Genomic DNA, 22,628 nt, shown 5'->3' on the forward strand with positions numbered 1-22,628 from the left:
GCAGGAGGTGAAAGAGGCAGGTGAGGCAGGCATCTCCTCACGGTACCCCGGCACTCCCCGATGCCCTGCCCGTGGCTGCGGGTGCCCGTCTCACCTGACTTGCCAGCCCCTCTGCACCCCAGGATGGCCACGTTGCACTCGGGGAGGGGACTCTGGGGCGGCCGCTCTGTGCTGTTTCGGGGCTTGCCGAACATCGAGGACATCCTCGGTCCTGTGGGAGAGAGCGGGGGGACGTGGAGCACCCGCTGCCGTGTCGGATGGAGACCTCACTGCCTGGCTCGTGGGTGCCCCAGCCTGGGGGAGAGAAGGGCTCAGCAGCACCAGGGTGGGAGTTCCCCTCTCTTCCATCCGCATCCTGGAGCCAGGCTGGCTGGCATCCTCATCCCACAGTGGCGGCCAGCATCCCACCCAAAGAGGAGGACCCCCCAGCCCTCCGCTCACCCGTCACACCCCGGAAAGAGAAGAGAAACGCAGCCTCCCACCTTAAAACCCGCGGCCGGAGGGGACGCGGGGCTCTCCGTGAGCGCGGGGCCGGGGCTGCGATGAATGAGGCGGGCGGAGGCGAGCGCGGCTCCCGCTACTCGGGCTCCAGCCAAACTCCTTGTAAGGAAAGCTGCCACGCCGCGGGGCCGGACACGCTGTCCCGGCCACCCCGAGGACAGTCCCCCCGGCAGAGCACACGCCGGCACCCTGAGCTCCCCCAGCTTCGGGCAGGGACCCCCGGGCCCGAGACCTGCCGTCCCTCGGCTTGGTGGCCAACTCGCCAAGTCCCGGCACCTTGTTGAGCCCTCAGCTCCTCGCCGTGTCCCCAGCGAGCCCAAGCCTGGTCCCTCTGTCGTGGCTGAGGCCGGCGCACTCATCACGCCTCCGGCAGGCAGGAGCGGCACCCGGAGCTGCCTGTCCAGCCACCCTGCGCACCTGCCCGGCTCCTTCCGATGCAATTAAGCACAGACACCTTCTGCTGCCGGTAGAGGCTTTCGAGGGAGAGAAATACCCTTTTCCCACACAAAAGACTTGGTCCCAAGAGGAAAGGGGAGCCCGGGGAGTACTCACCAATCCATCAGCCGGCACCCAGTGGCTCTGAGCCTGAGTAGGTGGCGGAGGCTGAAGTCAGCGTTGTCATGGTGATCACAGCCATTTGGGATAGGGCTCAGTGCCCGGGACCACAGGATAGGTCCCTGGGCCGGCCCCGAGGGACTGCGGGGGGAGCCACAGCCGAGGCTGGGGGCGAAGGCTGCTCCGTGGCCATGCGGGGCTGCTGCACCCTTGGGAATATTGCCCGTTAATACAGGCGGGATATTTTTAAACCTTCCCAAAATAGTCTGGGATTGTGGAAGTCCCTGCAAGCCCCAGGGATGGGGAGGATGAGGATCACAGAGATAACTTCTCTGTGGGAAGCAGAGCCCCTCTGAGGACCCTTTACCCCAGACCCCCTTTGGTCACAGGTCTAGGGTGCTTAAAAGCGTCGTGTTTTAAGCTGAGTATCCATGAGGATCAATGACAGTGATGCAAGAGCAAAACTCTCCCATTCTCCCCTAAACTCAGATTTTTGTGGGAACCTGCTTCAGCCATGACATTGAGGCAACAGCTTTGCCATCATGCACTGCCTGGGAAGTTCCCAGCTGCTGGGATGAGGGGGTTAAGGAGGGAGCAAAAAATAGACCTTCAACAGGATGAGCTGCTCAGGTTAAATTATTCATCAAAACAAAACACCAGATGCAAATTAATTACGGGTTGTGATGGGGAGATCCAGGAAGGAGCCCCCAAGTGAGCCCTGTTGACAGCCTTCCTTGGCACCCCACAGCGGAGCTGAAATGGGATTTCTAGCCAGAAAAAGCCGTGATTAGCACACAAACAAGTGATGTGCCACAAGTAACACTTTTCCTCACTGTCAACCTCTGTCACTAAATGGGTTTATCTCTTCCCACAGCCAAGTATTTTGGGGACCTGGGCAAGCCCTGGGGCCAGAGGGGAGGTTTTTTTGGTGAGAAAAGGTTGCTGCACTTCCTTTTTCTCACCATGAGATCCCAGGTGAAGCACAGGCTGGCTTATGGCTCCTTGCAGCTGGGATGGATGTTGCAGATGCTGCTGACATGGGGAGGATCACAAAGAAAGATCTCTCCCTGCCCATGGCAACACTTGAGGAACAGCCAAGCCCCTTTCCCATGGCCAAGATGGGTGGCAATGAGATTTGTTGATGTTGTTTACCTCCTTTGGCTGTAAACTCCACATTTTAAAGGAAAAAAAATAGCGTGGCCATATGCTCTTCCCAGCCATGCAAATGTGTTGCCCTCCCCAGGCTGGGGAATGTTTCTTAGGGCATTACAAGGAGGATGCCTGAGAGTGGAGACAGCAAAACCCAGTTTCTCCTGAGTGTCTGGGCATACTCCATGGGATGATCCAGGCACCTCTGCCGCGTCCAGCGCTGGCTGGTGACGCTGGAACCCTGCCTGAGTTTGGGTGGGCAGCTGAGCCTGGCGGATGCCTTTGAAGGGCCCCGGTCACGAGCTCAGCTATCTTTAGCCTAAGGTATTTATATTACAAGGCCACTGGGCAGTGCAGCAAAGGCATCAAAGGGTAGAGAAGGCCAGAGGGGGCTGTGCTGGGGCACAGAGGGGCATCGGGTGCTCCCCCACCCCTGAGAGCTGCTGAGGTCCAGGGTGAGGATGACCCCAGAGGAGGAAGGTTCCCAGGCAGGGCCCCCGGAGCGGGTGCGTATCCGGGTGGAGGAGCAGTCATTCTCGGTGGAGAAGACCTTGCTGGTGGAGAGCAGTGAGTACTTCCGTGCCCTCTTCCGCTCGGGCATGAGGGAGAGCACACAGGAGGAGATTGGGCTGGGGGAGCTGAGTGCAGCTGGGTTCCTTGCCATGCTGCGGGTGCTGGCAGGCGAGAGGCCCATCCTTGGCAGCGAGGAGACCTTCCAGGCGGTGGAATGTGCTGCCTTCCTGCAGGTGAAGTCCTTGGCCAAGTACTTGATCCACTCCATCAACTCTGACAACTGCATCCTGCTGTACCAAGCTGCTGCCATATTCGGCCTCCTGGATCTCTTCCACTGCGCTGCACTCTACATCAGGGACAGCTACGCTGAGCTGGAGGAGTACCTGGACTGCCTCCCTGATGATCTACTGGCCTATGTGGAAGCCCTCCTACCCAGCACCTTTGTGGCAGTGGGAGCCCACACACCCACCTTTGAGTTCCTGGAGGACCTCTCCAGGACCATCTGCTACCTGGACGAGGAGACCAACACATGGAGGACCCTCTCGTGCCTTCCGCTGAGTGCCAGCACATTCCTAGCCGGCATGGCAACCATGGATAATAAGATCTACATCGTGGGTGGTGTCTACGGAGCCAACAAGCAGGTGGTAGAGAGCAGTTTTTGCTACGATGCTGATGCCAACGCCTGGAGTGAGTTCCCCAGCCCTCACCAGCTGCGCTACGATGTCAGGCTGGTGGGCCACGAGGGCTACCTCTACGCCATTGGCGGCGAGTACGAGAAGATCTCGCTCAAGTCCGTGGAGAGGTATGACCTGGCCTCCAGCACCTGGACGTTCGTCTCTGACCTGCCGCAACCAAGCACGGCAGCACCCTGTGCCCAAGCCTTGGGGCAGATCTTTGTTTGCTTGTGGCAGCCACTGGACACCACTGTCATCTACGAGTACGAGACCCAGCGAGACGTGTGGCTTCCCATCACCGAGCTCAAGCGGCACCAGAGCTATGGGCACTGCATGGTGGCGCACCGTGACAACCTCTACGTCATGCGCAATGGCCCCTACGACGACTTCTTGCGTTGTGTCATCGACTGCTTCAACCTGACATCTCGGCAGTGGAGCGCCCTGCCCGGGCAGTTCATGAACAGCAAGGGAGCTCTCTTCACCGCTGTCGTCAGGGGTGACACCATCTACACCGTCAACAAGATGCTGACGCTCCTCTACTCTGTGGAAGAGGAGACCTGGAAGCAGAAGAAGGAGCGGGCAGGTTTCCCACGCAGTGGCTCCCTGCAGACCTTCCTCCTGCGGCTGCCAAGACGTGACCATGACATCGCGATGTAGCTGATCCCCCATCCCATGTCAGGGTGCTCTCCTTGCACATGGCCTTAGCTCTGCACTCACTGCTCCCCTGGGCTCCTCTCCTCCTCCACGGAGCTATGCTCAGGTCCAGGGATGCATCATGTTGGACCTTTGAAGTGACAGTAGACCCTGCCAGAGGGAAAGGGCAGCTGCTGTCTGCCTCTTCCTGCCCTGCATGGGCACAAAGTCCTGTCAGCCATGAGCTCACAAGCCAGATGTGTGCAGGACATTGTGGCTTCTGCAGAGGACAGATACCACAGAGAAGCAAACACGAGATTTATTTATTCTGACTGCACTATGAGGGTGTGCAGCATTCCACCTCCTCTCTTCCTTGATGGGAAATTGTTCATTACATGCCAGAATTAAAAGGAAAGCTATAGAAAAGATACTCATTGCTGTGTTCTTGATTACTTCTGGGTTTGGGGTTTTCTTCTCCTGTGCTTCTGAAGGAAAATACCTTCTAATGGGGATCTGTGTCAGGACTCGCTTCTGCCCCTGAATGCTTTTTCAGCTGCGGCTCAGTTTCAGAGCCTTACGTGGGAGTGCGGTTCCCACAGAGCCCCGCACTCCCCTGGGAATTCTCTGTGGCTGCAGCGGGGTCCTGGGAGGAGGAGGGGAGATGGGAAGTGAAGGAAGGCAGCTCCTGGGTATCAGGTGCTTAATGTGCCAAGGGTTTTCTGGGACCTGGGAACCATCAATCGATCCGCCCCCAGGCCCTAGCACAGACCCAACGGAGTGGCAAGTCCTGCCTCTCACCAGAGACTTGCTTGAGCCAAATCAGGGTCTTTTGAGGACATGGCAAAGCTTGAAACTACAGAGTGCCAAAAGGGAATGAGGGGGAGGGAGCCATTACATGGTGATACCAGGCTGGCAGAGCTCCGTAACCAGAGGAGCTGTTCCCATTAGATGCCACCACCTGGTGTCGAGGGTTCACAGCCCTCAACACCAGCTCAGAGCTCCCCTTTGTCACCACAGGGACCAGGGCAGCAGCAAACCCAGACCCCAGCTCAGCTGGTTTCCCCTCCATGGGGCAGGCTTTGGGCTGCCTGTGCTGTCCAGGCTGGGAAGGAGCGGAAGGGATACCAGCTGGGATGCCTCAAATACCTCCCCTGCTGATCCTCGCCAAGTTCTCAGCATTTTCAAAACAGTTCCCGCATTTGAGAATAAACCCACTCAATGCAACTGCAAACCAAAACAAACCAGAAAACCCCAGCTTGCACCCACAGCCAGTTGGAAAACCACTGGATGTGCCTTGTCCCCATTTGCTCTCTGCCACTGGGCCAGGCCACCACCACGATGTCACCCGTGAGGGGACTGCTGCCGGTGGAGCTGCAGGTCTGGCGGTGGCACAGGGGAGGCAGGGGACACCGACAGACCTGTCCCAGCTCTGCACTTGGGCATTGTGGGCTGAGCAGCATTGCATTCCACAGGTGAAATATTACAGCAACCCATCAAATCAAATCAAATCAAATCAAATCTAATCAAATCAAATCTAATCAAATCAATTGTCCCCTTCCCAGATAAAGCAAATTAACATTTCACGTTGTCTTCTCCTGAGAGCAGCACATAGAAACATGTTGCTTTAAAATAATTTTAAGTTGAACAAACAGTTTAAACATCCATTAAAATGAAGTTAGAATAATTCTGTTACTAAAATATTTATGTTGGGCTCCTGTGGCCAACCCTGGACCACAGAACTTGGCAGGCTCACTCCTTCCCTCCAGCTCTGACATCAAGTGATACAACCTCCTCCCCACCTCCACATGCTGCTTCTTGACAGTTCAGGGGTTTACAAAGGTATTTGTCAACAAAATGCAAAAGGTTTTAAGATTTTAAGTGTAGCATTTGAGGGAAAGTGTGAGTCTTGACAGGCAGCTGAGTATGGCAGGGACGTTCCCAAGAGCCATTTGTTGCATCCATCAATCCAGACTGTGATCAAGAAGTAAGATAAAAAAATTTTAGAGAGCAAAAAGAATACATTTCTTACCTCTGCAAGAAACGATCCAAGATCCAGGACCAAGCAAACTACTAAGGAGGGTGAGAAGCTGCTCAGCCTTTGCACAGTGAGTTGGCACAATGCTGCCAGTGTGCTTTGCTTCACCAGAATTCAGCACCACTGGCTCCAGCACAGCACCCTTATCTTCCCCTTTCCATCCTCACGGTGTTTGCTCCGCCAAAGATCACAGTTTGAGGCGACGCGGTCTGCCTAATCACAGTTTAACCTTTTGCAAGTCTCGTTTTTAAGGTGACATCATCTTGGCAAGGGGGAATGTAAGGAAAAGTTGTCTGTAGATGGACTTGCCTTATAAGGGCTGTATCAAAAATAAAAGCTTGTATAACCAAGGGAAAGCAGGAGGAAAAACAGGGCTGGGAGTTCCAAGAAGAGCCTGTGAGCTCCCCAGGAATATCTCCCTAGGACATACAGGGTGCCACATTTTCCATTTCAATGCCATTAAAGAAGAGCAGGAATAAAGCATCCTTGGGGATGGATGGGTCAACTCCCCCAAAACCTGGATGCCAAATTTCCTTGTTGCATCCAGGCAAGAATGAAGGCAGCCATGAAGAGCTGTACCTTCCTGTTGCTGTCTGGCACCCACCTGGAGATCCAGGGAGAAGGGACATAGTGTTTTACCTTGATGGCAGCACATTGCGCTGGGAGATTGTTTGGAAGGGTACAATGGAAAATGGTACTAATATAACTATGGATTTTCTCTGCTGGGTTGTGCCAGTTGGCATCCTGACAGAAAGAGACAAACATGTTGCAGAATAATGCCCCCAAGCATCTTTACTCAAAGAAATTACATCTGTATCTAATTCACAGGAAAATGACATACTTTATGTGAAAACACTGTCCACTGTTCCACTGCCAAGCCAAGACACACATCCTGTACAGTGATCTGAATCTCCTATTCTCTGTCCTTCAGTTACATACAGAAATTCCCTTGGGCATCCAGATGTTCTTGATGCTGACACTCATGCTTCACTTCATTTGGAGCCACTGTCTTCAGAGTTTAGGGAAGCATCCCCTGAATTTTCCTGATTTGGGCAGAGCATGAGGGCAGTGAGCAGTTCCCCATCTCTCTGTTTTGATTTCATGAAGTTGCCTGAGGACAAAGCTTTGCCTTCACCATTTTTCATTGCACTGGATAAACCTCATGTATTTCAGAACAAGGGCAGCTTGTTTTCTTTCTTTACCCACATGGAACTGTGTATTTTTCTCACATTTCTGGTTTAAAAGGAGAAGCTAATGTGATCAAAGTGGATTGCCATTACAATATTCAACCATGACTAAGTCAGCTGAGACTCTTCCCAAGCCAGGACCAACACATGTTCCTGCAGGAGCCTTCAAATTTTAGGAAAACAATTTCTTCTGTTGATTTATATAATCTTTTAAGAATCCCCATTTGATTGTAGCTGAAAATATGACACCCATCACCCCAGGTGTAGGGAGAACATCGGTTTGGTTTGGGTTTTGCAAAAATCTAAGCCGAAGGTGGTTTGGATCTTCTTTCATCTAATCTGAACAGCTGAGATGATCAAGGGTGGGGATGTGTGGGTGAGGAGATAAACATTCCTGCTATGCAGTCAATGCCTGAATGACAAACACTCTTATGATGCATGTCCATAAAATGAGACACCAAGGCAGAGATGTGAAGTTGTGTGTCTGGTGCTTCCAGGGGTGGGGATGGAGCAGCAGAATAACCTGAGTCCTTCTGGTTTGGTGTGGAGAGAGGAAGCTGTGACTGCTCCAGGATGCTGCTCAGTGGGTTTTCATCACAAGCTCTTCCAGTGCCCTCTCTCTCTGATTCCCACAAAGCAAAAGAACTTCTTTGACTTCATTTTGCTGGAAGCCCATATCATTAAACTGAGCCAACAGATGCAAGAATTCAGCTGCCTGGAGGAAGAAGGAGGAGAGAAGAATGATGTTATCATGGATGGATATATCATGTGGTTGCAGCAAAAGCAGTGCTGTGGGACAAGGCTGCAGCCAGAAGATCTGGCTGGGTTGTATTGCTGTGACAGCAGATCAAGGGCACACATATGCCTGGTAGCATTAAAACTTCTTAAATAAGAAATATTTAATAAAGTCAGCCTCCAGCTTCACTGTTCTTTATAATGTTTTTATCAATTCCATGCAGTGTTTGCCTGTATGAAGAGAGCAGGGAATGGCAGTGAGCACTGCTGGAATTAATTTGTCCTGCTCCCCTGCTTTGCTCAGACTGGGTCCCAGCACCACATCACCCAGAGCTGTGTCCTTAATAAATAAACCCTTCCCTGACACTGAGACCCAGGTGCCCTCCCACTGCCACTGCTTTAAGGAGTGATGACATGGCAATCCTACAGGCATTGGCATCCCAGCAAACACTGCCAGCCTGGATTTCATGCAGTTCTCCCCAGGCTCTTCATTACCACCAGGAGGAGACTGATGATGGAGACAAATGGCCAGTTCTCCATGGTTCTCCTCCCTGGGGGTAGAAGGGAGACCTAGCAGGGCAGGAGAGAGCATGAGTGCTGGTGGGCTCGGGATGCGATTCCCTGTGCAGGGGCTGAGTGAGCATCGTGCCACACAAGAGGGTGAGAAAAAAGGCAGAGAAGGTGCCCTCCCCCAGGGGTTCTTATGCTGACAGTGCCCTACAGGTCTGGCCCTCCATGAGGCAGCAGGAAGGCCAGTGGAGGCAGAGGGAAGAGTGCAGCCCACTGAAAAAGAGCCTGGAGGACACAGCACAAAGGGCTGGGCTGTGTCATCCCATTCTGACCTTTTTCTCTGAGTACTGGAACATTTCCATGGCTTCCTCCACCTGCCCTTCCTCATAGCCCTGCTTCAGCAGCCGATCACAAGCACCCAGATAGCTCAGGAACTGCAGAGGAAGACAGAAAGGTTAATCCAGCCTTGCAGGCATGGGCAGCAAGGCCAGTCAGGAGCCCCCTTGCCACCTCCCAGGGACACAGCATGGGGGGTACATGAGCCACCACCATCTTGCCAGCTCGCATCTAATGCTCAGCCAGGGTGGTCCATCTGTCTGCAGGATTCCCAGTGGGAGACAACATCTTGGTCCTCCTTCACCCTCCCAGGATGGGAATGGGAACAAGGAGGAAACCAAATGTGAACATCAGAGATGCAGAGATGGCCTCCAGGCTGCAGGGTGAGGCAGAGCCTGTCCCGGTGGGATGACTTCGCTCAGCTGACCCCGCATCCCTTTGATGCGCTGGGGTTCAGGCACCCGTGGATTTGCTCCAGGGTCCAAGTGCAAACCTCCCCCAGGGGAGACCTGTGTGCTGTCATTACTGAAAGTAAACAGTTATTTTTGGCTTTCCTCGTTGTTCTTGGAGTGCTGACAGCACAATTCCCAGCAGCATCCTTTAAAGACCGCGAGAATCACTCACTGTCCAAAAACATATGGGACAGGCAATAATAAATGAGCTATACAATAGCAGGGGGAATAAAAACATCCCACAGGTCTCTCCAAAGCTTCTTCATCCAAGGAGAAGCTGATTAATTTCTCCCCAGATTCAACAGCACACAGACCTCCACCCTCCCCAGCACTGCCATAGACAAGGAGAAGGACTCAGTGAAAGACCATAAAACATATGAAAAAGACAAGAAAGTCTCTCAAACATTGGGCTGATCTATTTTGGCTGAACAGTCGAGTAGGGATTTTCAGAAATGTCAGCCTTCAGAAGGCCAGTAACTCAGAAAGGAGACAGTCACTGGTCATTGGCATTCCTTACCTCACGTTATTTCCCTTGTTACCAGACAACCCCAGATCATTGCTGTATTTTCTTCCCCTGTTGTGGCAGAACAGCCACTCACCCACAGCATAACACAGATAGTCCTGGCAGCCTGCTCAAGCCCAGCATGAAACATGAAATCAGTGCCTTTGTTAACTCAATGTTTTCTATCACTAAATATATATATATATATATCTCCTCAAGATTAAACCAGAACAATTTTTTTAACACTGACCTGCTGCAGCCTTTGTCATGTCTCAGCTCATATGCACATTGAGGGCTCCATGGATCAACAATGCATTTTGATCAATGCATGATCATTGATCAAAATGCAATGGTGCCTTTTTGGCCATGACATCCTACATGATGAACCTCTGGCACGCTGGGGCAACTAATCCTGCTTGAGCCTTGCAGAGAAGTTCTTCCACCAAAATTAGGAAAGCATTGCTTCTAAAGAAGGCTACAGAAGGCCTTGCCTTTTCTATTAGGGTGAGTTCTGCCAGATTAACTAGACACTGCAAGGAAGTTGAACAATTTTTGGCTACCATCTGGTACTTCCATCAATCCTCACAGTTGAAGTAGTCATTCCCACACATCGAAGCTGCAGGTATCACCAGCAAGCAATAAAGAGCACAGGTCTTCTTTTTAACTTCAGCTGGAACATACTTTCCAGGAGGATTTAACTAATTTGGTAGTTTGGTACTCGTAAAAGATGCATGAAGGGTCAGGCTTTGTCTTGGCTGCATTGGGCATAAATGGGAAAGATGGGAAGTGCTGGTGAAGAAGGCATGGGATAGAAGGCAGATCTTGTCTTTTGGTGCAGTAGTCCCTTCTCCAAGGGAATGGGAGTCCTGGTGTTTATACAGAAGGGAGCGGGCTGTACCCACCTCCACTTTTAATAAGATGCACTGTTACTTCATTTTGAAGCCAGCAGTTGCTGTAAGACACCCTCGCATGGCTCTGTGAAACAACATGGGCTGGCCTCTGCCTATCTCTCTGTGTCTAGATGAAACTTCTATGGATCGAAGACATAAAGCTTCCCTTGCCACCTCAGCTCGCCTGAAACTCCAGCGAGCTCTGGGGAGCTGGGCCAGCCAGGGTGAGTAAGGAGGGGGCCGGAAGCTGCAGGATGACTCGGCCACAGAGCAGCTCCATGCACTGCTGGCCCAGGCAGCAGAGGCAGCTCCCAGGGGAATGGGAAGGAGACTGGCAGCTGGCAGCAGCTGCTCGGTGCTCTGCCTGCTCACGCTCTGCCAGGATCTGCTCCTGCTCCCTGGCTTGACAGTCCCATGGATATCCCTCTTGCTCAGCCGTGATTAAGAGCCTTCTGTCTCTGCAAGAACTACTTGGATAATTTAGCCCTAAAGTCCTCTGCTGGGATGGGCAGGTCCAGCCCAAAATTTGCCAAGGGAGTCAGAGCCAGCAGCCTCCCTCATGTCATGGATGCTCTGAGCTCACCTGGACCTTTCTGACATTCATCTGAGACATTGGGAATGAAGATGCAGCACAGCAGGCAGGGATGTACTCACATCCCAGGGGTAGGAAGAGGCTGCATGTTAAGTATTTTCAATAAATTTCAGGTTATTATAGAGGGTTCCTCAGGAAAAGAGCTCTGGGACTCTGCTGCAATGCTTGCATGGATTCCCTGCTTGCTCCAACACAGGGAAGTTGTGTTTTGGAGAGAGCCCAAACAAATCTCCAAGGTATTCCTAGAGTCCCAGTCTGACAGGATGAGCCATGGCAATAATCACACAAATCCAACAGCTGGGAAAAATGATGTGCAAAAAGTTTCCATATAAGGGGGCAAAATTTGTACCTCAAAAGAACATAATGCTTCGCACAACAGATTGAACAGATAACAAAGCCAGCCATGATTATGCGCTGAAAAGCTGATGGCAACTCGTTGCCATTTTATTACAGCAAAAGTGTAATCTCATGGAAAATCCTGTCAGCTGTGGTCTGACACCAAAGGGGAAAGGCAAGGCCATCAAAAACCTACCCCAAAGAAGACAGCCATTCCTTTCTCCATGAAAATCAAGTTTTCCTTTAACAAAAGTTTCTCACAGCGCTATGCCAGCTTCACCAACCTGACTTAAGCTTTGCCTTCCTGTCTTCTGGAGGGTGAGGATGGCTTTCTGGGTGGGGTAGCCCAGGGCTATGACAGGCTCGATGAGGTCTCGCTCTTCTTGGCTTAGTGCAGAGAGCAGGTCAGCCGAGGAATCTGGCTGGGATCTGTGGCAGCTGAGAGGTCGTCCAGGCGTGGAGGTAGGGGGGAGGCAAGTGTAGGGGCTGAGGGACTGCAAAATAAAAAACAGATGGTTTTATTGCTCCAGGTCATGGAATGAGGTGAAACAACACAGGTTGATGCAATGCTTCTGAATGCTGGTGGTTACCTTGCTCTCTCCAGAAAAGGAAAATTCCCATACAAGGAACATCAAATGGACATCGAATGAGACTGGACTTAATTAAATCCAGGCTCAGTCATAGATACAGGTCAGAGAAGAATGCTTAGTGTGGGTGTTATACAAATACACGCAGGCATTCAATCTTTCCTTAATTATTCCATGTCAAATGCAACTGCATATAAATAACCTAATCATTCATGTGTCTGATGGTTTTATTGCAGGTTTTCAGTAATTCACCTCCTAAATCTCTCAAGCAGCTGGATTAGATGCAATTTCTTAAAAGCAGGGTGCAATTCAGATTTAAGGTGACACAGTATTATTTACTCCATCCTTTCACATCACTGTCTCTATCACTAAATGATCTGTATTTTTAATAGGACTATGAAGTTCAAAGTTTCCTAGAAAAGACAATGACTGTAAGGGGACATTTCCCTGTAAGCCCCACTTATATCAGTTAGAAAGGGATAATGTAGGAAAAAGAGGACAAATCCCCCATATTTCACTCTTTTTTTAGTGCTTCAACTGAAAATCAGATTAGATCCTGCTTAGGGAAAACACGGATGTTTTGGACAGAACTAGTAAATGTGCACCCAGTAAGCTTCTTTCAACCTCAGTGAAAAAATCAAACCCTTTGTTCACTTCTTGTGACAACTTCAGCAATTCCTCATGGTTCCAGTGTTTCCAAAGCCCCATTTTGGTTCCTTTTTGCTGGTTAGCCCCCACCAGATGAGACCAATTCGATGCCCTCCACCTCCCTCCTCTCTCAGCAATGAACAAAAGGCCACCAAAGGACGCTCCTCACCGGTACCGTGGGCTTGTGCTGTTTGATGGGAGGGATTGGTGTGGCTGTGGCCGGAGGAGTTGGTCCAATTGTCCCCTGCTGGGACACGTCCAGATCTGGCCCGTATTTGACGCTGCGGTTGGTGCCGGGGCACTGGGGGAGCAGCCGTGGCACCGGGATCACTCTGCTCCCTGTGGCAGCTCTGTTCAAAGGATGCACCAAAGCAGCCAGCTTCCTCCTGGCGGCTTCCAGCTCATTCTTCATGTTGTTAAATATCACCATGGATCTTCTCTGCTTGCTGGGGTCTGGGCTGGCTGGGCTATGGACATTGTTCTCTGGTGAGGGCTCCAGCAAGCCGGGTGATGTCTTTGGTCGGGTCTGGTAAAAGCCGTGGCGTGAAGACACACTTCTCGCAGAGCTTCTCCTCCTGGAGAGGAGCGTTTCATCCTTGTCATTCTCTTCCCAAGATGTTGAGGAGTACTCATCATCCGAGTACTCACCCTCCTCTGAGTGCCAGGTGTCGCTCCCGGTGTCGGACAGGACCGCCCTGCCCTTGGCGTGCCCGTAGGAGCTGTCGGCAGCGCTCAGGCTGATGGAGCGCCGCACCGCCCCGTCCCGACCCCGCCCTCCGTAGCTGTCGGCAGGGTCCACCAGCAGCAGCCAGCACGGGGGAGCTGTGGGGACGACTTCGGAGGTGACTCGATGGCGGGAGGTTTGCTGCTGAGAAGCCACCTCCACCCAGTACAGCACTTTCCTTTCCAGCGAGAAGTCGTGCTGCAGAAGAGCGAGAGACAGCTGGTGAGGACATGTGAAACCAGACCACGTGGCATGGAGCAAATGCACTCCACGAGGCATTTTAAGGGCCGCAGTCTTCCCATATCAGCTCCTATTTGCCTGAGCATTAGGGCTGGCTGTAGGATTTGGCAGTGCCAGCCTCATCTCTATAGGGAATCCCCAAATTTATACTTGAAAACAGTCTATCTATGAAGTCATTACTATTGTGAGTTGCACCTACAATTCTTTGGAAAAGTGTTTTATGCTTGAAGGTGTTTGTGTCATTTTGACTGTGGAAGGCAGGAGTGTGCAGACATCCCAATTTTATGTAGCTGCAGAGAGGCACCACATCCAGCCACAAGCTGCCCCCAGGATGGTGGCAGAGTTTGTTTGTGGCTCTCATTAGCAGTGCTTGGCAGAGCCGCTTCATGGGCTCAGAAGCCACCAAGAGGGGAGATGCCACCTCAGGCAGAAGCAGAACCAGCCATGGGATTCTCTAGTGGCGCCAGGGTCTCGGCTGGTCCCCAAACAGAGTTGTCATTTCCACATAGTTCAGCTTAAAATATAAGTGTGTTTGTGACTCAAATCTGAGGGTTTTCCTGGAACAAACAAGCCTTGGCCGTCCCAGAGCTCTCCAAACAAGGTCTCCTCCTGACAGGCAGGCAAGTACATTCACAGCCCAGGAATGCTGTTTTTACTGTTCCTGCCACTTGGGTCAGCTGTGGACCCAAATCAGCCTCCCTGAGGAAAACACCCTCATGTCCCTCCATAAGGATCAGCCTGGACCAGCAGCTCAATGGCTTTGTTTCAGAAGGCAACATCAAATCATCCCCAAATAGGGAGAAACATGGGGTATTTATATAAACACTATCTATATGCTTCCAGCACAGGTAGTATTGCCTACTTATAGCTGGTAGACTTATCGGTAAATCTTTAATAAATATTATTAACAAATGAGAGAGTGGTAACTCCAAAGAAGCAAACAACCCCAGAGCAGAGCCTGAAGTTTGTCCTCCTATCCCAGAAAAACCTAATCCTCCTGCTTGGAAAGTATTTTTAGAAAGCAACCCCAAACCAACCCCATCATCACTGCCACACACAACAAATCGTTCTCACCTCCTCCCAATACTGCTTCAAACCAGCCAGTGAAGGGATCAGTTAGGAGGTTTCATTTCCCTTCTTTCATGAGAACGCTGCTGAGCATCCCCCAGCAGTGACCCAGGTGTGGACTCACCATGGTGCTCATGAGGATGTCGGTGCAGTCAGGGAGCTCAATGTCTGGGCCAGTGACTAAAGTGATTTCTTCCTCTGAGCCCCCATTGAGGCTCATGGCCGTCCGGAAGGGAATTTCATCCAGGTAGTTCATTGCTGCTGCCTGATTTCTTGCTGCTGGAGGAAGAAAAACAGAAACTCTAAGAGGGAGGACTAGCACCTCTTAAGTTGGCTATTTCAAGTGCCAGCTGGGTAAAAACAGATTGGCAAAATCTTAATTACCGACACCAGGAAGCTTTGTCTGAACTAACCTTTGCTATTCTCAGCTTGACCCAGCCAGACTTGACCATGCTTATGGCTTGCTTTGGCAGAGACTCTGAGTATTTTTCTCCTCCATGCTTGCCTTACTGCTTCCTATCCCTCCTGTCTCTCCTTCTCCCTCTGGTGCCATTGCATGATCCCTTCCCCAAGCTGGGGAAGGACTGAGCACTTTTTCCAGTTACAGAGGGAAAAAGCACAGCCAAGGAGGTCACCTTGCAGGTCTCCCCTGTCTGTACAACCTGTGGTGACAGAGCTCATGCACATGGCCTCGTGCTGCTAAGCCATCACATGGAGCATCCCGAGGGAGCTGGGGTGAGGGCATCCCTTTGGGCACTGCAGCAGCTTACTGGGAGCCAGACAAGGAGGCATTAGGCAAGCTTGGGAATTTGAAGCATGTCAAACAAGCCACTTTTAAGATCAGCTTTTAGGAACCATGCATTCATTTTAACTGTGGTGATGGTTTTAGATCAGGAATTGCAGGGGAGAGAAAAATTGTTGGTGAATTGGGAATGCTGTCAGGGAAAATATTACTGCAAGTGTAGCCATCAGATCTCTATGAATGTCTCAATTTACTAAAAAGCCATTACTTGCTGCATGAAGCCTTGAGTTTTCAGCTTCACAGTGATGACAGTGTGTAAAATCACTTCTTTAACAGATTATAAACTGTTAGGAGCTGGTAGCCAGTCTTCCACCAAGTTTTGGTGCTGGCAGCATGTGCCTGCTCATCCCAAAGTCCTCAGCACTCATCTTCAGATCACACAGTAAATATGTATGTGACATCCCTAAGTGCTTTTCCCAATTATTTTTTTTTCCTTTAAAAACAAACAGCTTCTATGACAACAAGAATAAACACTCCACTAAGAGGAAATATGCTGAAGAATATACACAAGGATGACAGAGCTGCCCGTTTAAAGCAAAAATAAGAGTCTGTAATGGGAGATGGGGTTCAGGATAGTTTCCTGTGTTGAAAGGACTCATAAAGAGCTTCCAGGCCGCAGAGATTGCCACAATCAACGTGCACAATCACTCAGTGCAACTCTGTTGGTTGTACCAGAATGACAACAGGGCTGTCACTTTGCCTGTTTATGTCAGGAGCCTTTAATATCTCTGCACAAGCAGAGCCTCTAACGAGCTTTGTGCTCCTGCACATGTCCTGCCACTAACATGCAGCACAGGCAACGTGTTGGGATCCCACATGGAGCCAGCCCATCTGCTCAGATTAAGAGGGCTCAGCCTAAGGGACAATCCACGTCAGCAATGACAAAGGTGACGCCTGAAAACATCTGTAAGCAAAGCCACCTTCCCTCAACTTTCTGTTACTCCTTGAGCAGCTCCTGCATGCAAGGGGGACTGATTTCCCCTGCAACTTGGGCTGTAAATTGGCTCCTCCCAAACTCCAAGGAAAGCAGTGTCTCAGCATCTGTCATCCAGAATGGCTCCACTCAGGTTCAAATTATACTTTAAGGGATGCTGATGGGTAGTGAGTGTGTCTGAAGCCACAATGAAGAAAATATGAGGAGATGATGGCACTGTACCTTGCTGTATTTCACTGCATAAATACTGTGTTTTAAGAGAGGCTCACGCAAGTGTTAATTCCCAAAACTACAGTTTAGAAAACAAGAAGTACTTTGGGGCAGGAGCAATCACGATAAAAATGCTACTAGAAAAGGATAAAAGAGGGTCAGTCATAAATACCCACTCCCACCAGAAGGGAATTCCTACAAGGGCTCTGACCTCATGTTCTCCACACAAGCTCTGCCCACTTTCACATTGCAGACACCAGCCAGTGCATGAACCAGCTCACATCAGGGAGAGGATGTGCCTAAACAGCAGGAGAAACAACTGCACCAGGACCAGGGGAGGAATACGATAGAAACTAATCTTGGAAACTCACAGCCAACCTCTCTCTTCTTCTGGGCTATACTGTTTCTACAACTTAAAAACAGTGGGAAATATTATACTCAGAAAAATGGGAATCAAGTCTGAAGACATACTTTTTCAGTTAATACCCTGTGTCCATGTATTTTATGAGTTGAGATTTTAAACATTCCTCCCCATCTGTGGCTTCAACAACTTCCTCACTAAAGCTATTAAAACATTTTAACGCAGCTGTTGGTAGACAAGAACAAATACACAGAACATACCTAAAGGCAGATTCTCCCCTGGCATTTTCAAGCCCTATGTTCATTAGCAATGTGAAGCTGTCCTTACCGTCAGATGAACTCATGGAGCTCTCTCCTCGCAGGGCAGGGAGAACAGGGCTGCTGCTTTGCAGTCTCCTTATCTACTGCTCAGCTTTTTAAATTCTTGCAGTGTCAGACAAGCAGCTGACTTGGACAGCTTTAAGATAATCGTAGCTTAAGCAGTTCGCCTGTTCCATCAGACATGCTGATGGGATAAGGAGCCTAATTGTTTAAGCAGAGCATCCTCTGGTCACTAAGCTGCCTGAACTGAAAGTGTTTGGTTTGTATTGGTTTTATGCAGTTGTTTTTATTTTTAAATTTGACCTTGTGTGTTTTCATCAGGGAAGACTCCCCAGGGTCTGGCTCAGCCTTGGGTCTGGAGTAATGAGATGCTGGAAGTGACATTAGGAAGGGAGGATGTAGGGAAGAGCAAATCAGAACTCCACCTGCAGAGGACTTCATGGCAATCTGTATTTTGGGGTGCTACAGGTCAGCAAGAATTGCAAACTTGTGCACTCATGTTCTATCAGGAACTACCAGTTTGTGTCTCTTACTGACAGAAACCAGCACAAAGGTTCAGCCAGGACACTACCAACATTACACCTAAGACCCAGGTACTGAATTTAGGCAATGCCACGCGTGAATTACGCACTGTTGTGACGCCAAGGGACAAAGCACTGGAGAGATTAACTTGATTCCCACACATTGGGGCTAAGCAAGAATAAGGACTGCAGCTCTGGAAAGGTGCCACAGCAATCTGTGCAGAACAGCAAAGCTCCAAATCCATATGGCCTGTCAGAGTTACAAACAAACTGTCCAGAACATCGAAAGCTTTGACATCAGATGTCACCTCTGTCACCTTGCAGGAGGGAGAAGTTCCTTCACACAAACCTTTTCCCAACAATTCTCTCCTTGTTGGAGTTATATTTGATGCAAAGTACTCAAACAAATCTCTCCCCTGGTGTGAAAATGCTTTAAACAAAAATCCATTTATCTCTACTTTTTCTGTAAAAAAAAAAACAACTTACAAAATAAAGCTGTGCTTTTTAATCAAATATTATAAATGTGATATGTCCCTATACAAAAATATCTGTATAGTCTAAACACTTACAGTAAGTTAGACTTCCGAGTTTATCAGTTTTTTTTTCCAGCAGGCTTATTCATCAAATTTGTATTTATTCACATGGCTGTCTGACCTATTTCACCACAACTGGGAATTTTTTCCATGTTTTGGTATCAGTTTTAGTCCACAGAAGTAAAATGTCAACAGCTGCTTTAATCAACCTTGAAAAACCCTGTCCTGTTTGTACTTCAGAATTCATTTAAACCTGTAATTGGTTTGTCTCTACACTCAAAAATACAGGAACTATTTTGACAGTGATGCTTGACATGCTTCATTTAAAAAGAAAAACATGTTTACTAATGATCTCTTTTTTTTTTAAATTTCTTAATTTCTGACGTTTTCATCTTTATAAAGATAAAAGCCACTAAAAATAGGATGTTAATACTGGCACAAATACCACCATCAGCAATGTTCCTTTATTAAGATTAAGATTTAATAAGAACTCGCAGCCGGATTGTAATTCCACAGCATGAGAGGCCTGGAAGCTCTGGGCTTGCTCAGCTATCTCCCTGCACAGTCAATCAGCAAAAACAATTCTTAAACTTCTTAAACTTTTTTTCAAGACATTGCAGTAAAGACATTCCAGTACCTGGCTGCCAAAAGAGAGGACGAGACTTCCTCTTTGGACCCTCATATTTACATATAATTATAATGAAGCAATCCTCCAACGTTGAAATAATTTATTACTAAATTATCTGACAGCAGTGGCCCAAGTGTCATTGGTGGGGAGACTCGGGAGAACCCATCCTGGAGGGATGCAGCTTCCTTCAGGGTGGTCAGCTGGCACCAAGTACTGATCCCATTCATGCCTTTAACAGAGAGAGCATTGTTTGAGAGGAGACCTGGGATTAGTTTGGTGGTAAGATTTACTGTATACCCACATAGAAGTTACTGATCGATACAAAACCCACAATACTTGTACTCTTAAACTTGTTTTTCAAAAGACAAATGTGAAAATTCAATGTTCTGGTGTTAAATGGGCATCTGTTGGATATGACTCAAGCAAGAAACTTGAAAAAACCAGAACAATCCATTGCATAACCATATTTGGAAGCTGACAAACAAAAAGGGGCACTGAATTTACATTTTCAAAAAACAGTGCCCACAATCTCTGACGATAAAATACTTTCTTTGGGTTTACCTGATCTGGATTAGAGCTGCTACAGAATGTTCAGCTTGTAAGTAGTAGTCTCTGAAAGGCTGCAGCAGATGGACAAGTGGGAATTCAGCTGTGAAAACACAGACACAGAAATTGTTCAATAATCCAGAAAAATCTTCCATTCTAGTGAGTCTCAGAAGCCCCAAATTTGCAAAATCATTTGCTACTGCCCAGCTGTAATCTGACATCAGGTCCCTATGTAATATATGAAAGACTGTTTACATGTTACACATCTCCTGGTCCATACCACAGCTGTCAGAGGAAAGCCAAGACTAGCAAAACTTCCTGACTCCACCATCTAAAAAAGGGGGAAATATGGACACTGAATCTGAGTCACACTTACCAAAGCACCAGACTAAAGCACCTACTGGGTCTGGAAGTCTTCAATCTATTCTGTTTATTCTCACTTCAGTTTAATCTACAACCTCTTCTTGCAAAACATTATGAAACCAGCTTGAGATGTGCTGCAGTCCATATCGAAGAGCTCAACAGCTCCTCTTACACCACAGGTGTTAACAGCACTATGTTTATCCCCCATTCTCAGACAATAAATTACTCCAGTGAATGATTCCTTTCTCAACTAGATCTGTGCCTGCATTTCAAATCCAGTGTCTGTGAGATTGGGATGTGATGTGGAAAAACACTGTTAAGAACAGGAGGCAGAATTTACCTGGATCCCCAAACAGCTTGGAATCAATTTCCAGTTTCTGCTGTAGTAGTTTTTCCCTTTCCTTCTTCTGTTTCTTTTCCATTTCCCTCTTCCTTTCCTCCTCCTGTTCTCCCTCCAGCATAACCCTTAATGCTCTTTCCTCAGCTTCATACAGTTCTGTGCGAGTTTTGAGCAATGTTTTGAGACTCTCCACCTGATTTTCAAATGCTTCATCTGCTGAAGGAGGTGGACAAACACCTGAACAAAAAGAGAAATGACTTTAAAATTTCAGATTCAGAAGGGGGTTTCATACCAGACTTGAGAGCATAGCTGGCAAATTCTCAGAGGAACATGAGCTTAACCTTGTTAACAGACGGAATTCTTACTGGAATAATCTTTCTTGTAGAAAGAGCTTGGAAACATAGGAACACAACCACTGAATTCAGCATTTTGTACCTATCCTTGTAATGAAGATCACAGTGACATAAAAACACAGCTTTTTGAAGCTAGCAAGTCAGCAAAGGGACCCCTCATCTTATTTCCCGTGTGTGGAATTTAAAAAGTTTGGATCTATCTTGTAATGAACCTTTCCTGGCAGCAGCTTCTTTCCTCAGTTTCCGAAGCTTTTCCAATCCGCGCAGGATGTCCATCATCCTCTTTGTATCCGCTTGTTTCTTCCGGACTTCAGACAGGACACTGTCAGCAGCAGCCTTCAGCTCTCGTTCCTATGAAAGGAAGGCAAAAAAACTGATGAGATGTGTGAAATATCCCTCAAAGACAAGAATCAAGTGGCATTTTCAGAGGTTAGCAAAGCACTGGAGAGCAGAGTGACTTCACAGCAACAGCAACAAGTCAAGCCTACTATCCAGCCTTGCCTTTTTATGAAAAAAAGGCTAAAACACCACAGACTTCAGAAAACAAAAAAGAATGCTGTAGGACTCATAAATCTGGGCCAAATCACAGAATCATGGAATTGTTAAGGTTAGAAAAGATCCTCAAGTCCATCTATGAGACCACAAAGCTTGTAAACCACGAGCTTTAGAAGGATGAAAGCAGGAGGCAAGGCTGATGGATACTGAAACAGCTCTGACCACCACAGGGCAGCTGTGAGCTGTGTGGACAGGCTGACACTTCGGACCAGAGAGGAAAACCTCCAGGAGTTCAGGAACAACTTCAACCCCAATTTCATGTCAATAGAATACGAGGATGACAAAACCGAGATGCCCACCAAGACTTCTAAGCAAGAAGCAGGGCTGCAGGCCTTGGAAACAACACGTCTCAGCATGTTGAAGTCATGCAGCACCTCAGTGGCACCCACTGAAGCACGGAGGTCAAAGCCAAGCGCAGGGCAGGCACAGCCCGCCGTGACCCTGTTACCGGCAGGTCACCCCTGCTCCGCCGCGCTGTCCGGGAGCCCCGGGGAGAGGCAGGACTGGGCACTCGGGACCGTACCCGGTTCTTTTCCTCCACCTCCTGGATGCACTTAGCCCGCCACTGGTCGATCTTGGCCTCTCGCTCGGCGGCCCGGGCCGCCTCCTCCTCCTTGGCCGCCCTGGCTTCGTGCTTCCTCCTCTGCAGGCGCACCCTCCTCTTCCTCGCCCTCTCGGCCTTCCTGCGCAGCGCCTCGCCGTACCCGGGCTCCCGCAGGGGCCGCACGACCTCCTGCAGCTCCCTCAGCGCCATCTCCGCCTCCTCCCGCGCCCGGGCCCAGCCCGGCTCGTCGCCCTGGTCCTCGCAGCGCCGCAGGGCCCGGCAGAGCTCTGTCACCCGGGCCACCCGCCCCAGCGCCGCCAGCGCCACGGCCCGGGCGCTGCTGGGGCTGGCGGCGGCGGGCGGCGGTGGCGGCGGGGGAGCAGCGCGGCGGCGGCCCAGGAACTGCGACAGCCACAGCTCATCCTGCTGCCGCTGCACCGCCTCCTCCTCGGCCGCTGCCCGCGGCGGGGCCGCCGCTAAGTAGGGGACGCCCGGCGGGAAGCGCGGTCCCCCCTCACCCGCCGGCGGCGGCAAGAAGAAAGGCGGGGGTGCCACCGGCCCGACCGCGAAGGGCGCTGGGCGGACGGCGGGGCCGGGGAAGGGCGGCGGGAAGGCGCGGAAGGGCGGCGGGAGGCGGGAGGGGAACGGCGGCGGCTGCGCCATGATCCCGCCTCACCCTCAGCGCGCCGCCATGATCCCGCCTCAGCTCCCGCCTCAGCACCGCGCCTCAGCGCCGCCTGGCGGCCGGGAG

At 50.0% G+C, this 22,628-nt stretch overlaps 4 protein-coding genes across 11 annotated transcripts in view; 1 reads left to right on the forward strand and 3 right to left on the reverse strand.

Moving 5' to 3' along the window:
• Positions 1-6,185, reverse strand: part of RASL12 (RAS like family 12) — a 9,832-nt gene extending 3,647 nt beyond the window's left edge. Inside the window, exons 1-2 of one of the 3 annotated variants that reach the window (XM_058847050.1) lie at positions 6,055-6,185; positions 95-211 (exon numbers count right to left, since the gene is read on the reverse strand). In XM_058847050.1, the coding sequence (XP_058703033.1) occupies positions 95-203 (109 nt within the window). In that variant the 5' untranslated portion in view covers positions 204-211; positions 6,055-6,185. Of the gene's footprint in view, positions 1-94; positions 212-482; positions 843-1,053; positions 2,248-6,054 lie in introns of those variants that run through there. The other 2 variants (XM_058847051.1, XM_058847049.1) reach the window with 2 other exon arrangements.
• Positions 2,541-4,455, forward strand: KBTBD13 (kelch repeat and BTB domain containing 13). The gene has a single exon (XM_058847036.1). The coding sequence runs from the start codon at positions 2,667-2,669 to the stop codon at positions 4,047-4,049; it is 1,383 nt and encodes a 460-aa protein (XP_058703019.1). The 5' UTR covers positions 2,541-2,666; the 3' UTR covers positions 4,050-4,455.
• Positions 6,186-7,820: 1,635 nt separating the features above from the next.
• Positions 7,821-19,324, reverse strand: UBAP1L (ubiquitin associated protein 1 like). Of its 6 annotated transcripts, none has more exons than XM_058847042.1 (6): positions 19,186-19,324; positions 14,992-15,143; positions 13,005-13,757; positions 11,885-12,094; positions 8,825-8,926; positions 7,821-7,962 (listed from the first exon to the last, which is right to left on the reverse strand). In XM_058847042.1, the coding sequence occupies exons 2-6, from the start codon at positions 15,121-15,123 to the stop codon at positions 7,828-7,830; spliced, it is 1,332 nt and encodes a 443-aa protein (XP_058703025.1). In that variant the 5' UTR covers positions 15,124-15,143; positions 19,186-19,324; the 3' UTR covers positions 7,821-7,827. The 6 variants fall into 6 exon arrangements, with proteins under 6 accessions (XP_058703025.1, XP_058703023.1, XP_058703022.1 ...); XM_058847040.1 differs by lacking the exon at positions 19,186-19,324 and adding an exon at positions 18,333-18,475 and having other exon boundaries at positions 14,992-15,146; XM_058847039.1 differs by lacking the exon at positions 19,186-19,324 and adding an exon at positions 15,281-18,475.
• PDCD7 (programmed cell death 7) lies at positions 18,991-22,608 on the reverse strand. The gene is made up of 5 exons (XM_058847045.1): positions 21,857-22,608; positions 20,991-21,129; positions 20,426-20,662; positions 19,738-19,825; positions 18,991-19,405 (listed from the first exon to the last, which is right to left on the reverse strand). The coding sequence occupies exons 1-5, from the start codon at positions 22,538-22,540 to the stop codon at positions 19,288-19,290; spliced, it is 1,266 nt and encodes a 421-aa protein (XP_058703028.1). The 5' UTR covers positions 22,541-22,608; the 3' UTR covers positions 18,991-19,287.
• Positions 22,609-22,628: the final 20 nt, after the last annotated feature.

The sequence above is a fragment of the Poecile atricapillus genome, chromosome 11 (assembly GCF_030490865.1).
Source record: "Poecile atricapillus isolate bPoeAtr1 chromosome 11, bPoeAtr1.hap1, whole genome shotgun sequence".
Lineage (NCBI taxonomy): Eukaryota > Metazoa > Chordata > Aves > Passeriformes > Paridae > Poecile > Poecile atricapillus.